Raw genomic sequence first — 17650 nt, 5'->3', positions numbered from 1 at the left:
AAGATTTTCTATTGGTATACACGGAATGATTTAATAGTTGCACGCTACAGGATTTCCCTGAGGTAGTTTGTTTCTGTATTGAAGTGAATAGTTTATGAAAACACCTAAATTCACGTTAAAGATTTACAGCAATTTCCACCACAGAATTTACCAATTTTAATATTCTACCAATATCAGCAACTTTCAAGAGATTCTATGGTGACTTCATGTGGCTTCTAGGGACTTCATGTGTGGCCATTATGTGAAACTGCATTATTCCAAATAGAAATGAGAGTACAACATCATTAATTTGGTTAGCATGGTTTTGTTTTAGTTGAATTTTCCTAGTATCATTCCTTTGGTCAGCCACTCTGTCTTCCATAATGCCATAAATGTATCCATATCTGGAAAAGTTTCTTTGGTTTCATAGGTACAAAATATCTGTGATCTGCATCTACACAAACTGCCTCTTTGCTCCATTATAAAACGAAGGGGAACATCTAATTTCAATAATTGCTACAGCATATAGACTATTGTTTGCTAATTTGAGAATCCAGTATTCAGACTCAACTTGAGTGACTCAAACATTATTTCTGAATTTCTTTATCCTTCTCACTCTTGAATAGAAAATAATAAAAAGATCTGCTCCAGAGTCACCATTATTAAATATAGAAGCACCTAAAAAAGGCAATGCAATTAAATTGCTTACAGATATCAATGTACTTGCTGAATTCTGTGAACATAAATTTGAGTTTCACTTCCTGATTTCAAGAAGTTTGTATTTTGGTGAACTCAGTATTCTTGAGTGTTGACGCAGGCAGTCTTAAATCTGTATCAATAAAATTACTCTTACAGATTTTACTGAGTCATAGAAAGAGGTTTATAACAGTGACTGTATGGCAATACTAATACTGTACTTGTAATATTGTAGCTCTTTCTATCTATAGTTAAATAGTGTAGAGAATTTAAATACACTATGATCAAAAGTAAACCTGCAAAGTCATTTTATGTGCAACTGTTGGTTACAGTATTACATGAGGTATTTTATCTTTAGCACATTCTAATAACTTGATAGAAACCTTTTCTTTCTACATGTTGCTTATACTTTGTATTATTGCCACTTCTTCTTTTGTCTTCTGATATAACTTATAAAATAGAATATTCCATCAGAATATCACCAAACAGTATGCAAACTCCACTTATAATTGACTTTATTGGATATGCATGGTATTAAGAAGCAATATTACTTCCCCAAAAGCAAAGAGAAAGTTGGAAACAGTCAAATATTATTCACAGTCCGCACCTCCTTCATTCTAATCATTACATTATACTAGCTTATAACATTTACTTTTGAATTTATGAACAAATAAAATATATTTAAATGTAAGATTTTCTTTTGTCAGCAAAACAGTATTTACTTGGTATAGTAAAAATTGCAATTTAATTTTATTTTAGCATAGCATTCAGGAAAAATCAAAGATCCAAAAAACAATAGATGCTGTTTCTAATTAGAAATCACAAAGTTTGTTTTTTTTTCAAATTTAGATAATTTTTCAACATTTTAGCTCGAACTGGTCCAAATATCTTAAGAATGCTTGAGAGAAAGCAAATTTAAATTCCAGTATCTGAGGACAAACTAAAGAACTTAAAGATCCACAGACTCTGGAATACATTAAATTAGATTGTACGTGTACAGTCAGTAATAAGGGGAAAACATGTTAAATGTCAAGTCCAAGCAATCAAAAAAGGACAGGATTTGCTTAGTGCATGTTCTTCAGAGCTCAGCTTCTGCTCTGCAGTACAATGGAGAACACATCAATGTCAAGAATGATAACCCTCTCCCTGACCTTCTTCCACTTACTGCCTGATAAATACTTTTTTGGCCTCCATTGTGGCAAAAGACAAACACGCCTCACTCCTATAATTATAAACATGCTTACAATTACCTCACATTCTGTCCAGACCTCACTGCCATTGCTGGCAGAAAGAAAATTCTTGATGGCATATCTGACAATGTGCATGCCCATTAATGTCCATTCAGAAAGCTGCAAACTGAGCAATACAAGAATTTCTTGACAGCTTGACCAAAAGTCATCAGGCTCTCTTTTTTTGACTTCATCCCTCCCACCCCTGTGTGGCTAACTGAAACATATTGTTCTTTATTACACTACACACATCAAGCTGGAGTGAATTGTTCTCTCCATTTTGACGATGGTGTATATCTAAATCCAAGCTGCCCCTTCCAAGACTGAACGCTTCAGACCCCAACCTAGAAAATGAATCTACCTTAATGGATTATTCCAAAAGGGGTCAGATTCATGTCAACAGCTAGAAAGTTGCATAGATTTACTGACAGGATCAGGATCTGCTAAATTAAAAATGGCACACTTATGATTCATACCTACTTTAATACAGGGAAAAAGAGATGATTACTGCACTAAAGATCTGCATTAAAGACCTTATTATACAAAATATCTTAATCTGGACCCACAAAAAAATAATATATTATTTAGAAGAATCCAATCCCTTCTTCTCTGCTATGCTGATTTTTATCTTTGAATTTATTTGAGAACTTTATGATGGAGAAGTACTACAAAAAATATTCACTGTTCTCTAGGCCTCTTACCAGCGAATCCATTATTTCAGCTCCTGAGAACCTTTAGCACTTGAAAACATGTGAAAGAGAAGCTTCAGAAAAGAAGATAGTAATTAAAATTTAGCTTATGTTCTCAAACATATTACATCACTTTGGTATAACTGCAAAACTAAGACTCTCTAAAAGAATGACAGAGAATTGTGCTATATACCTTAAATAAAGGTAATAAGGCCTGATGACTTTTTAAAATGTTGATTACATAAAACAAGATTTTTACTGAAATAATTTAATTGTAAGAACTATATTTGGATATATTCACACTTATAGATCTTTATGGCCCAAACATACCTGTCCCTATATTCATTATAGATTCAGTTCTTACTAAAAGAAAGCTGACTGTATGAGTAGACACTCATTGTTTCCAGGCATTGATCCTTTTGTATATTTGTTTTTATGTGAAAGAAAATATTGAAATTAATACTGAATTAATAAATGAGATTTTAAAACTAAACTTGAAACTTCAGCCACAAATGCAACTGAACTAAGTAGACAAGTTTCTAACTCGTACTGTTCGAATAGCTGTTTCTTTTGTTCATTAAGATTAAAAGCAATTCAGTCAGATTGCAGGAATGTTTATTCCTTCAACTGACAGAAATGCAGCAAAGCACATTTTGATTGGACTTGGTGGTGGTTGTGAAAATAACTTATTTATTTTACCACAGTTTGGGGAAAAAAACATGCATGTGAAAGATCAGTTTAAATGATTAATTCCTGTCTTTCCTACAGTTATGTTACATATTTTTACTATTTTGTTTTTCAAAACAGGTTACTGAAACCAGTTTAACACCTACAGCACTTCTGAAATAACAAGAAACAATGCCACACAGTGGTTCTCTATAATACTTACATTTATGTTATGAACAGAAAAAAAATTTTCTAAAGCACTGGCCAATTATTTTTCTTAATCTGAGTGAGTTCATGTATCTGAATTCTGTAAAAAAACCCAACCCTAAATCATTAATTTGACCCTAACATACAAATTAGTGGTAGAAGACTTCTTTCACCATCTATTAACCTGTTTACTATGCTATCCGGTGAGCATGGTTTACATAAATAAATTGAATTTTTAAATGTGGGTTTGGCCAGGGGATTATGGCATGCACCCAAAGAAGAAGTTTTTCATTAAGATGCACTGCCCAGAGTATATGCTGCAGGTTCAAAGTTAATATATAAGGCTTTCTTACCATTTGTGTTATGGCAGCCCATGAAAACACCAATCAGCATTATGGTCCTTTATAAAAGATGTTGAATCAACATACAGGAATGAAAGTGACTACTAGAAAGAAAGAGACTCCTTATCTTGGACTACCAGCTCACACCTGTGCTCTTGATGCCTAGCACACAAGCATCCCAAGCTGAATGATTAGGTTACATCAGTCTACAGCTACAGCCGCTTAGTCAGTCACATGGAGTAGAACAGCCTTAAAAGTAGATACCAAGGACCCCTGACATGACTACTGGGATCTGTGACCTAAAAGTTTAAATTTCTGCAGGAAGAGGAATGAATTGAACTGAGGCCTATTATACCACAGCTGAATGTTACAGCCACAGAACACTTTATTTATAAGTACTATGAATCTAGTCCTCATTTTCTTTTGTTTTTCTTGCAAGCAATGGATGTTCAAACACAGCATTTCATGTTGAATGATTTTTTTCCCAGGCACCAAGCATTTTTCTGTTTTCTTTAGTAAGACAATCCCTCCACAAAATCAAGTAAACCAACAGTACATTTTTGTTCCAAACTTTAGACTGACTTCTGAACGAAAGAAATCTATTTATTTACCCAACCCTGCTTCAAACTGTACGTGAATTAATTATCAGAGACTTAAGAATTCATAATCAAACACTAGCAATATCTGCATCTTGCTACATTGAAATGTATTTCCTTCTGTGCTCCTTCCTTGATCTAAAATTATAAAGTATAAATATAAAAACAGAATATTCTTGTTGTGGGGATTTGCTCAGTTTCTGTATTCACAGTCACAGACATACTATACTCCTACTAGCCCTGCAAAGATAACATAACCACAACAGAAAGCAAATTATTCTTTCCTGCTAGACTGTCAACAGAATAGTTAACTAAACTCTGAATGCTGAATCTTGCTACCTTCAACCTGTACTGAGTTACACTTCTAAAAACCTCTGGCATTGAAATATTGGCACTAGTGAAATCTGTACATGTTTTAACAGAGCACAGTTGTAGGACTGGCAATTAGGAGACAAACAAAAGCATAAATCCAGCTGACCTTTCATGATCCCAAACACTTTTTACTTGTTAACAGAATACATTTGTTCAGGAGTCACAGAGATAACACAATTGATACAATAAAAGATAATAAAATTGAACTTCAAAATGTTCATTGTATTGTAACTTCTTAGAATAAACATGTACTTCTTTAAATTTCATATGGAATTGTACTTTCACTGCAGATGAAGGTAAAAGGCTTAGGAAGGAACAGGTAGGTCCTGTGGGTCAACATATGGTTGCAGACAAGGATTTAGCCTTTACAACCACAAGACCCTCTTTGTGGATCCATGACTACAGGATCCAACTGACAAAGTAGAGCAAAAGTATCTTTGCCAACAGGTTAACCAACTGCAAAGGAGGAGGAGGAAGATTACAAGTCCCAATTCATTAAGGAAAAGCAGATGGGGTGGAAAGCAAAGGGTGCACAGTGGTGAGAAGAGACCTCAGGAAACGTAAAACAGGATGAAAGGACACTTGTCTCAAGTGTACCTACACAAATACACCCAGCCTGGGAATTCACAAGGATGAACTAGAGCTCCGTGTGCAGTCACAGAACTGCAACATCCCTCAAATAACTGAGATGTGGTGGGGCAGCTCACACGATGGGAGTGCTGTGGTGGACAGATGCAAGCTTTTCAGGAAAGACAGCTAGGAAAGCTGGCAGGAGGGGTAGCCTTCTATGTGAAGGGGCAGATAAAACGTATGGCACTCCTGCATGGGATGGATGACAGGCTGGCTCTAACATCCTGAGAGCCTGTGGGTCAGGATCAGAGGAGAGGCCAGTGAGGGTGACATTGTGGTGGGAATGTATTACTGACCACTCAATCGGGGTGAGGAAGTGGACAAAACCCCTTCTGAACAAGGGGAGGAAATCTCTGTATTCCAAATCCTGCTTTTTATTTGGGACTTTAACCTCCCTGACATCAGCTGGAAGGGCAATACAGCAGGACACAAGCAATCCAGGAGTTTTCTGGAGGGTGTCAGGGATAACTTCTTGGTACAGGTGCTGCATGGGACAGCCAGGATGATGCACAAACAGACTACCTGGAGATGTGATAACGGTAGCCTTGGCCAAGCACGAAATAGCGGAGTTAAAAATCCTGTGAGTTGTGAGGAAGGCAAATATCTGACTCTGGATTTCAGATGCAGACTTAGCTTATTTTGGGAAGTGGTGGGTGGAATCTCATGGGATGCAACTTAGAAGAGCAAAGGAGCTCAGGAAAGCTGACAGGTCTTTAAGTCCAGCATACTTAAAGCACAAGAACGGTTCACCCTGATACTCAGGAAAACAATTAGATGTACCAGGAGACTGGATGGCTAGGCATGGCACTCATTGCTGAGCTCCAGTACAAAAATGCAGTATACAGGAGGTGAAAGCAGGGACAAGTTACTAAGAAAGAATTTGAGACCAACCAGGCAGGTCTCAACTGGAGTTGAGACTTGCAAGGGACATCAAGGGCAACATGAGCTGCTATCACTACGTTAATAGTAAAAGGCTGACACGGAAAATGTGGGCCCAGTGCTGCAAGAGGAATGTGATTTAGTAACAGCGGACATCAATAAGGCTGAGGTACTCAATAGGTTCTTTGCCTCAGTATTCACCAACAAGGCCTCCCAGACTTCTGTGCTTAGTGGCAGGGGTAAAGGTAGAGGACTACCAACAGGGGATGAGGATTGAGTCTGGGATTACTTGAGAGGGCTTGATCAATACAAGTGCATGGGACCAGACAGGCTGCATCCAAAGGTGCTGAGAGTGCTGGCTGATGTCATCAGAAGGCTGCTCTCAATCAATTCAGAAAGGTTACAAAGATCAGGGGAGGTCCCCGACGACTGGACAAAAGCAGACATGGCACCCATATTCAAAAAAGAGTGAAAGGATAATTCAGAGAACTACAGGCTGCTCAGCCGCACTTTGGTCCCTGGGAAAATCATGGAGCAAGTCCTCTCGGAACACATTTTTGGAAAAAGGTGACTGGGAACAGCAAGCATGGCTGGCCACAGGTAACCATGCCTGACCAATCTGATTGCCTTCTGTGATAAAATGACCAGATTTGTGGACAAGGGGAAAGCAGTGAATGTCATTTACCCCTACCTGAGAAACACTTTTGACACTGTTTCTCACAATATTATTGTAGCTAAGTTTGGACATTATAGTCTGGAATAGGTGGACAACTAGATGGGGTAAAAAACTTATCAGATGGTCAGACTCAGAGAGTAATAGTGGTCAATGGGTCATACTCTACCTGGAGGCCAGTAACAAGTGGAGGGCTGTAGGGGTCTGTCCTGAGACCTGTCCTGTTCAACATGTTTATCACTGATGAGACACAGGGGTGTACTCTCACCAAGTTTGCAGACGGTATCAAATTGGGGGGGGGGGGGTTTGTGGGCAGGGAAGTGAACACGTTCCAGGGCAGGGCTGCCATTCAGAGGCTGGCAGAAAGGGCTAACAGGAACCTGATGAAATTCAACAAGGACAAAGGCAAAGTCCTGCACCTGGGACAGAAGAATCCCTTGCAACAATGCAGGCTGGGGACTGACTGGCTGGGGAGCAGACCTGCTGAGAAGGTCCTGGAGGTTTTGGTTAGACAGCAAGCTGAACATGAGCCAGCAGTGTGCCATTCAGCAGAGCCAGTAGATCAAGGCAAAGCATTATCACCCTCTATTGAGTAGCTCTTATATCACATCCAGAATACTGTGTCCAGTTTTTGTCCCCCCACAAGTACAAGGATGATAATAAACTGGTGAGTTCTTTGGAGGGCCACCAAGATGTTTGGGGCTGGAACACTTGGCCTGTGAGGAGAGCCTGTGGGAATTTGGCTTGTTCAGCCTGGAGAGCTTTGGGGGAAATCATCAGCAAGGCAGAGCCATGCTCTTCACAGCTGTGTATGATGGGAGGATGACAGACAACAGAGAGAAGTTGAAATAAGAGAGGTTCAGTCTGGATATAAAGAAAAACTTTTCACTGTGAGGACAGTCAAGCAGTGGAGCAGGTTGCCCAGCATAACTGCACAGTCTCCATCCTTGGGGATTTTCAAGACTATACTGGATAAAGCCCTGAGTAATCTGGTGTGACCTCATAGCTGTCCCTGTCTCGATGAGGAGGTTGGACTAGATGCTCTCTAATTGTCATAAAAGTGTTTATAGAAATGTCTAAAATGTGTTTTTATAATTTAATAATTGAAATATTGAAATATTTATTTTCTTACTTTTCTGTGAAACAGAAATATTTCTCAGATGACCAGCTGAAATCCAGAGCAACTCTAAGGATACAGATATAACAAAAAAAACTTTTTCTTCACCCTAACTAACATTATTGGCATAAAATACGGAAAAAAATTGAAATATAAAACCAACATAATTAAAAACAAAATGCTTATTAACACTTAACAATTTTCAATTTTCTCTTCAAATGACAGACTTCTTAGAGTTACATTGCAGTATGCCAGAAATTTAAGATACAGGAAGAAAAATCACATAAACATTAGCCTGAGAGGAGATACTGGAAGCTAGGATTTCTCCCCACTGTTCATATCCCCTAATGTGCTACTATGGTTTCATCATTTTGATTGTTTTCTCTCCTTCTAGCCTTATGCATCACTGTACCTCAACTTCAACAATAGGTGATGGACAGCCTAACCATACCTCAACTACACCCTGATCATTAAAATATATTTCTTTCTTAGATTCAGAAGATGGAGGATTGAATCTCTTCTTGCTGGAAGAGAATTCAACCTGGATCTCCTATACTCTGGTTTCAGCTGAATGTGTATTCTATCCTTGTGAGCAAAATGTTAAAAGGGGGTATCAAAAGTGACACAGTTGTCAGAGGGAAGGATGTGTAGTGTAACATGACTAGATTAAATCAAAAGAATATAGAAGGGCAAAAATCTCTTTGGACCACCTGCAGGAAAAAATATTTGATGATCTATGAAAACAAGGCTGGAGAAGAAACTCAGAAGACAAACCAGATGCTGTATTTAGAAACATCATTTGCTTAGGAAGTAAAAATAATTTCTACATGCTCAGCTTAATAAAATCAATTTTATACTAATACACTTGTGTTGCCAAAATCAAAAGCACCATTAATAAGACAAGACTATGCTCACTTTTACTCCAAAAAATTAAAATGTCTTCCCTATCAATGATGGCATCTTAAGAAATTATGGAAAGATGGTGCAGGAGGTAAAAGACAACCTACTAAACCCCTGCCCCGTGTGTCAAAATAACAGATTCTGAAACACTTTCTGCATAAGTAACATTCATACTCTTATTCTACATCATCATTAGAATGATCACATTGAAAAAAATCACAACATGCTTGCATATAAATGCTTGGAATAACAAGAAATTAAATGAAAATGTGAGTCTATCTTGTGGATTATGTTTAGTTAAAAATATTTGTCATCAGCTGAAAATCTGGTCTCTCAAAAGTGTGTATATATTTATATTTTATGCAATTTTTAATCTTAATTCTAAATAGTGATTATTAAAGACCATCTACATGTTTGCTAACTCACGTCAACTTCTTAAAAAGATGAATAACAACATTAATATTTTAAGTCATGAAGATGTGAATGCATATAATACATAAAACTATTTCAAGAAAATTCTTAAATTCCATTTTGTAAGAAAACAGAAAATATTCACATTTGAAAACTAAGGAGGATTTACTTTGTGACCTTCATCACAGTGTTAACTCATCACAGTATTAACTCATCCTCACATTTATTTTTAAAAGATTAGAATATTCTTAGTGATAACTATGACTTTACTACTATTATATTGCATTAAAATTTTTTGGGAGAGGGAATAATATGAACAGGCTTGAATTAAACATGATTATGTGAGGTCATCCACTGAAGTTTTCCACAACACCAAATCTCTGTAGTTTAGAACTAAGTTTCTCACAAAACATAAAATATATGAAACTTGATATACTGAAGAATTTGCCATCTTAGGTTCTTCTCCTCATACAACCAATGATTTACCAAGAAAACTGTACTGTTTTCTTGTAACTCTGGGATTATTATGCTGTTTGTTGTAATTACAGCAATCTGGTGAAGGAAAGGATTTGATGGGAAGAAAGGAATAAATATATGCATGAATTAATAGGAAAAAAAGGTTATCTGTTCTATTTTTATGCATTCCCAACTGTAAAAAGTAGCCCTTACATTTTAAGTTATCTAAATTGCAGAACAAATTTGAAATAAATTAAAAAAAATTAAATATACTTTAAAAACACTGTTAAAATACTGTTCTGAATTGTCAGATTGATTTGGTTTATGCTTCTAATTTGTGAAATCTGTTTTTCACTAATTTCAAATGTCCCTTTGTTTAAAATTTCTGTATAATAGATATCATTTATATGAGGGTCATGAAAATTAGAGCTTAGTTAGGTAGGAAAAAAAAACATGAGCTCTCTCTTTCCCTTTCCATACACACACTTTTTCCTGAGAAAGACTCAAAGAGCAAGCAATCTTACTTTTGTATTCCAGGTGAAAACCAGCTGCTGCCACACTAATGTCAGAATGAAAATGCAGATAAAGCTGATTGGAGGTGCTATTCAACAATGCTGGCACGGTTGTACCTGGAAAAATAAAAGCTGTGAAATACACTGTTGAATGGTGATTTTTAAAGAGAATACATATGCATAGTTCTATATTGAATAGACATAACCAAGACTGAATCAGACAGGCTCATTTTCTTCTCATTATGTGCATGTAAATCTCAAACATTCCTCTATGCTTTCTCCTGAAGCTGCAAAAAAACTTTGATTACAAGTCATGATACTAAGTGGCTATGTAAGTATAATCAAACCAGATCCTATCATGTTTAGATGAAACCCTGCTGACTTCAATAGAAAAAAAATTACGTAAGTAAAGGATTTGATTATGAGATCAAGCTCAACTGTCATTTGACTTTTTTCCCACATGTATAAAAAACCAGCAGCATAGAACGAAACAGTCTAGACCTTTTCTCTGTATTTTCTTTATGCCTTCTTCCCACAATAACATCGCAACCATTTATTCTAACTCTGAGGGAATGCAGAAATAGGAAATGAAGATGTGAGTGCAACATGTTTCAAAAAAAAGAAAACAAACAAAAAAGCTTTATCTAGCTAATTCAAATAACAATAGCTAAATTGCAGTGTCACTGACTTCAGCATGTGCTACACAACAAGCTTATCACTAATCCTGGACACATTCTTGGTCACTAGCATTGCTAAGTCCGACGCTATATTTTCTTTGTCGCCATATAACTACTATGTAACTCGTGTTCTACAGTCTAAAGCTGGCCCATCTACTCTGTCTAAAAAGTCCATCATTTTCTATGTATGAGCTTAAAGACTGTATCAAGTGGCTCATGAACTTCAACAGTGGTTGCATAAGAAATATTTTCATTTCTTGTAAGGCATTTGCTTCTTCTATAGCAACTGTGAGCAGGCTAGATATAAGCTTTAAACTCAGGTTTGAAAAGAAACACTAGAAAAAATTATCTTCATAATTCTACAATCCAACTGGGAAAAGGTAAAAACTTATTAAGCTAAAACTGTATTAAACAAAATCTTGATATAAATGGTGAGGAGCTAAAAAGATAATAAAATGCACTTAATACACTGCAGTCTTTCAAGGAAGGTTTGAGTGTTTGACATGGAAACTCCAAGTTTGGAAATTCAGAGATAACACAGAATGTTCATGTCGTACAATAGTCACAGTGAAATACAAAAAATAGTAAAACATCTTCTAGGAGAGAGGCGGTTTCATAGCACCCATATAGAATTTGAAGCACATTTAAGGATGATTAAAGTGCCTGCCTCAGTGCAAGTAAGGATGTTGAGTCAGAATGAATATCCTCTTCATTTTACAAAATTGCTCTTCTGGCAGTTCTGTACACTTCTTCTATATGCGCTTCTTGTTCCTTTATAGGATGCACTAACATTTATCACATAACCTATTGTACTGTGAGCAAACCTGAGGCTGGAGTTTTTAATTCTCAGAATTGCCACATTCAATGGCATAGCTAAAAGAAATTTCATCGATGGCTTGCCAACCTCTACTTCTTCTGGAATCAGGCATATTGAGCAGGGAAGATAAATTTCAGTTCAGTGACCAGATGCAAAGTCAGTTTGTGCTAGTTGCCTGTACTCCCTTTATTGTCAATGGAGATAAACAGTACTTCAAGGGCAGATGTAGAAGATTTTATGAATAACAGCTTAAGCGTAGATACCTACATGGCTGACATCTAACATTCAGATGGACAGCAGAGTTTCACTTCTCAATTCTCTTCCCAATCTATTGGTTTAATCTGGAAAAAAGGAAACTTTCCTAGAAGACGGTAAATGTGGGTTTGCCTCCTGAAAGGTTTAAAAGGGAATGAGCAACAGTCTTCTATTTGTGAATTCATGCTTTATTATGACATTATTGTGGAAAATTATGTCCACTATCACTTTCAAGCTTTAGCAATGACAACAGAAAGCAATGATGTGCCTCATTCCAGGGATGAGCACTATCGTGCATATGTGAAAGACTGTCTAGGTATTTAAGAACTTCTAGGCTAAAAAGGGAGACTCATGGTCATTTTAGGCATTTCTTGGGTTAGCACAGCCACAGAGTATGGATCATTTCCTTTAAGAAAGGTACTTAAATTCTTCCTAAATTTCACTATCATTGTAACAGTGGATTCTGCAGATATCAGCCTTAATGAATGTTCCATTTGTATGCTTTCTGCAGGTATGTCTGAGTGTATATACATATGTGAAGGAATGTCAGGTATTACCTGCATTTCTGATTTTGAATGGAGCTGTAGCTATATTCATTGTCACATTTTTTTCAGATTTTCAGATTTTTGTATATACAATAGTCACATGAAGCACCAGTCATAAACTAGTAATTCTAAACACTGCTGCTTTTTTTGGCTTGTTTCCACATTTTTGTTTGTTTCTCTGTATTATTTAAAAAGACCTCTCACTTAGGTTCAGGCTTGCACAATCAGGAGCTGCACCCAATACTCTCAGGGCAAAGGCAGTATATTTGTCAAGAATATCCTCTCAGTCAGCTGCTATGTCTACAACCTTCATTACGGAGTCCACAGCAGACTTAACTTTGGCATATTACTGAATGACTTTCTGTCCTCAGTCCAAGGAATTTCCACTCTGTCACAATGCCATACTGGGACACAATTGGCAGCACAGCATATTTACAAACATTCTTGGGATGCCAAGTATTTTTCCATTTCTGGCTCAACAGGCAGGCCCTGTGTAGGAACTGCAATTACTGAGCTATAAGTACTGAGTATTTCTAAATTCAGTTAACAAGTTTGTAGACTTATAATAAATGCAGGCTTTAGAAGAGATAAAAAATACTCTTGGATAGAAGATCCCCATACTGGACTGAAGAACTGGAAAATGAGAGACTACAACTTTTAAGGACAAGTGTAGAAGATCAGACACCTTGGTAAGCAATGTAAATATAACCTGATTATCATTTTATGAAACTTTTAGTGTAATGCTGGTTTTCTAAATAAACTGACATCTTTTTTGAAAGCAGGATATTTATTGAAAACAAGGAAACCTAAATCACGATTCAAAAGTATAGTTCGTCTGTAGGAGAAAAAGCAATGCCAGTTTTGGCAAACTTGCAGCATATAGCAAGTAAACTTCTATTCTGTTTTGAGAAACTGTGACCTTCCCAAGTGAGAGAGTTAAGAGATTGAGATTCGATCTCTTAAAACAATCTCTTAATTTAACAAAATTCTTTTCCAGGCATAAGGCTATTATGTAAACCTGGAAACTCTTCTGTTCATTGTAAAATGGATCAGTAATAACATAAAAAGAATTAACTTTCTCGCTCTCCCATTATTGATCCTGTTTCATTCAAACATTTGGAAAGGCAACCAAGCTTCATTCATGAATCAAAAATCTGTCATACCTATATTTAGTCTACAGATGGTATTGCTTGTATACAGCAACTGCTATAAAAGACTGAGAAAATATTTGGATGGTCTTTTTCTAAAAGCAATGTTATTTTCACTTGCCCATGAGCCACCAGCTCTACTTTGATGAACCACTAATACTGAAAAGAAACATAATATATGGTATTCCAATTACTCTGAATGCCTCTGGGTATTATAAAAGGTACTATCTAGTGTTGTCCAGAAAACCTGCTCTTAAAAAGAAAGCTTGACCACCAAAAGGCATCACCTGTCAGTAGCAGATGGGCACAGGAAATTTCTCTTTTCCATCCCACTAATAAATACTTTGAGAAAGCTCCTAACGGCATTCAATACATCAGTCATAGCTACAGCAGCATCTTGTCAAGATGGTTGCATGAAAAGCCCTGTTTTCTGCCACCAGGAAGACAGTGCACCAGGTATCTCTACATCAGATGGTCTAAGGACTCTGCCACAACTTTCTGTTCCCTGATATTGCTGCCATTCCCTGACAGATGATGGCCCACAGGATTAATCCAAAAAAAAAAACAAGGCAATGTGTCCAGGCCCTGAGGGCCCCCCCGGGGCTCCCCCGCGCCCAGCCCTGGCCCCATCACAGCCCAGCCCGGGGCCTTCGGTCGTTGCCCCGCAACACTGTATCGGTGCCGGCTCCAGCCCTGCCACGGCCCTGCCCTGCCCTGCCCGGACATGGGACCCCCGGCCCCAGCCCCGCGGCGGTGCCCGACGCCCCCCGGGGCTGTGGCTGCCCCGGCTCCCCTGGCGCCCTGCTCCCTCGGGGCAGGAGGACAGGCCCTGGCACGCAGCCCAGCCCAGCCCGGCCCGGCCCTGCTGGGAACCCCCCCAGCACCACTGGTCCCGGCCCCGGGGAGCTCCCAGCCCATGTGGCACCCTGACACAAAGGAAATGGTATAGTTATCTACCTTTATGAAGTTCTGCAAAGGCAGCAGACTCCAATGGATTCAGCTATCCCAAACAACTCTCTCATATTGATTAACAGCACAGTTCAATAAGTTCTTAGCAATTAGATGTGCAATTATGCATTTTGAATGCATATTTAGAAGACAGCTGAATTTTAGAGAGTGAATCAGCATAATGACATATGGTACATTGGTACATATGGTACATCATGACGCCGTAGAAGAAGGCTGGAAACTGGTCACTGCTCGTGGGAGGAGAAAGGCTCCTACTCCTCCTGAAGACTTGCAGCTGAAGAACAGGTTTAGTGCCCTCCAGGATGAGGAGGAGATGGGCATGGCTGCAAGGGAAGTACCTGGGACAACAGACCCTGTGCCTTGCCGGAACACCCGGAAGAAGCGGTGGGTGATTGTTGTGGGGGACTCCCTGCTGCAGGGGACGGAGGCATCTATCTGCCAACCTGACCTCATGTCTAGAGAGGTTTGTGGCCTGCCAGAGGCTTGAATATGAGATGTCATGGAAAGACTGCCAAGGCTCGTCCATGCTTCGGACTATTACCCACTGCTGCTCTTCCATGTGGGCACTAATGACACCAAGGGCAAACTGGAGACCATCAAGCAGGATTTCAGAGCTCTGGGGATGGTGGTCAAGGGTCTGGGAGCCCAGGTCATCTTCTCCTCAATCCTGCCAGTGAGGCGGATGGATGAGAGGAGGAGGAGACGGACTTTCCAAGTTAACGACTGGCTGCGCCGCTGGTGTTAGCAATAGGGTTTTGGTTTCTACGACCATGGGACCCTGTTTGAAGATCGACAACTGCTGGGGAGAGCTGGGATCCACCTCAGTAAGCGGGGCACACGTGTCTTTGCCAACAGGTTGGCCAACCTGGTAAGGAGGGCTTTAAACTAGGAAAGATGGGGGAAGGGGAGAGTTATAGTGCCAGGGTAGCTGGCAAAAGACTGCTCAAGTGAGGATGCCTCCAGCAGGTGAATGCAGCCAGGGAAGTGCGCATGGGATGTGGCTATGGAGGATCCTCTTTTACCCCTCCTGGGAAACCTGCATGCTCGATCACCTCCCTGAAATGCCTGTACACCAATGCACGCAGCATGGGGAACAAACAGGAAGAATAAGAGACCTGTGTGCGGTCGCAAGGTCATGATCTCATTGCCATTACAGAGACATGGTGGGATAGCTCGCATGACTGGAGTGCTGTCATGGATGGCTGTGTGCTTTTTAGGAAAGACAGGCCAGGAAAGGGAGGTGGTGGAGTTGCCCTTTACATGAGAGGGCAGCAGGGATGTACGGAGCTCTGCCTGGGGGTGGATGATGAATCAGCTAAGAGCTTATGGGTGAGGATTAAGGGGCAAGCTAACACGGGTGACACTGTTGTGGACATTTGCTACAGGCCGCCTGTTCAGGAAGAGGAAGTCAATGAGGCCTTCTACAGACAGCTGGAAGTAGCCTCACAATCCCAGGCCCTGGTTCTCATGGGGGACTTCAACCACCCTGATATCTGCTGGAGAGACAACACAGCTAGGCACAAACAGTCCTGGAGGTTCCTGCAGAGCATTGGTGACAACTTCTTGACACAGGTGGTGGAGGAGCCAACAAGGAGAGGTGTGCTGCTGGACCTCGTACTAACAAACAAAGAAGGACTGGTGGAAGATGTGAAGGCTGGGGCAGCCTTGGCTGTAGTGACCATGAGATGGTGGAGTTCAGGATCCTGTGAGGAGGAAGCAGGGCAATGAGTGGAATCGCAATCCTGGAGTTTAGGAGAGCAAACTTTGGCCTCTTCAAGGACCTACTTGGAGGAATCCCATGGGTTAGGGCCCTAGAAGGAAGGGGGATCCAAGAGAGCTAGTTAATATTCAAGCATCACTTCCTCCAAGCTCAAGATCACTGCATCCCTGTGAGTAAGAAATCAAGCAAAGAGGGCAGGAGACCTGCATGGATGAGCAAGGAGCTCCTGGCAAAACTCAACCAGAAGAAGGAGGTCTACAGAAAGTGGAAAGGGGGATAGGCCACTTGGGAGGATTATACAAATATTGTCAGAGTATGCAGGGATGTGACAAGGAAGGCTAAGGCCTGTTTGGAATTAAATCTGGCAGGAGATGTCAAGGACCACAAGAAGGGCTTCTTCAAATACATCAGTAGCAAGAGGAAGACTAGGGAAAATGTGGGCCCTTTGCTGAATGGGGTGGGTGCCCTGGTGACGAAGAATGCAGAGAAGGCAGAGTTACTGAATGCCTTCTTTGCTTCAGTCTTTACCGCTCAGGCCAGCCCTCAGGAACCCCAGACCCTGGAGGCAAGAGAGAAAGTCTGGAGAAAGGAAGACTTTCCCTTGGTGGAGGAGGAGTGGGTTAGAGATCATTTAAGCAAACCTGACACCCACAAATCCATGGGCCCTGATGGGATGCACCCACGAGTGCTGAGGGAGCTGGCAGATGTCATTGCTAGGCCACTCTCCATCATCTTTGAAAGGTCATGGAGGACAGGAGAGGTGCCTGAAGACTGGAAGAAAGCCAATGTCACCGCAGTCTTCCAAAAGGGCAAGAAGGAGGACCCAGGGAACTACACGCCAGTCAGCCTCACCTCCATCCCTGGAAAGGTGATGGAGCAGCTCATGCTGGAGGCCACCTCCAAGCATGTGGAGGACAAGAAGGTGATCAGGAGTAGTCAGCATGGCTTCACCAAGGGGAAATCATGCCTAACCAATCTGATAGCCTTCTCTGATGGAATGACTGACTGGGTAGATGAGGGGAGAGCAGTGGATGTTGTCTCCCTTGACTTGAGGAAGGCTTTTGACACTGTCTCCCATAACATCCTCATAGACAAGCTCAGGAAGTGTGGGCTAGATGAGTGGACAGTGAGGTGGATTGGGAACTGGCTGAATGGCAGAGCTCAGA

At 40.0% G+C, this 17650-nt stretch overlaps 1 protein-coding gene across 1 annotated transcript in view; it reads right to left on the bottom strand.

Moving 5' to 3' along the window:
* Nucleotides 1–17650, bottom strand: part of CSMD1 (CUB and Sushi multiple domains 1) — a 1279784-nt gene that overhangs the window by 187855 nt on the left and 1074279 nt on the right. Inside the window, exon 37 of the mRNA XM_067294827.1 lies at nt 10366–10470. Within this exon, the coding sequence (XP_067150928.1) occupies nt 10366–10470 (105 nt within the window). The remainder of the gene's footprint in view (nt 1–10365; nt 10471–17650) is intronic.

The sequence above is a fragment of the Apteryx mantelli genome, chromosome 3, assembly GCF_036417845.1.
Source record: "Apteryx mantelli isolate bAptMan1 chromosome 3, bAptMan1.hap1, whole genome shotgun sequence".
NCBI classification, from domain to species: Eukaryota; Metazoa; Chordata; class Aves; order Apterygiformes; family Apterygidae; genus Apteryx; species Apteryx mantelli.
This window is presented reverse-complemented; position numbering and strand designations above follow the sequence as displayed.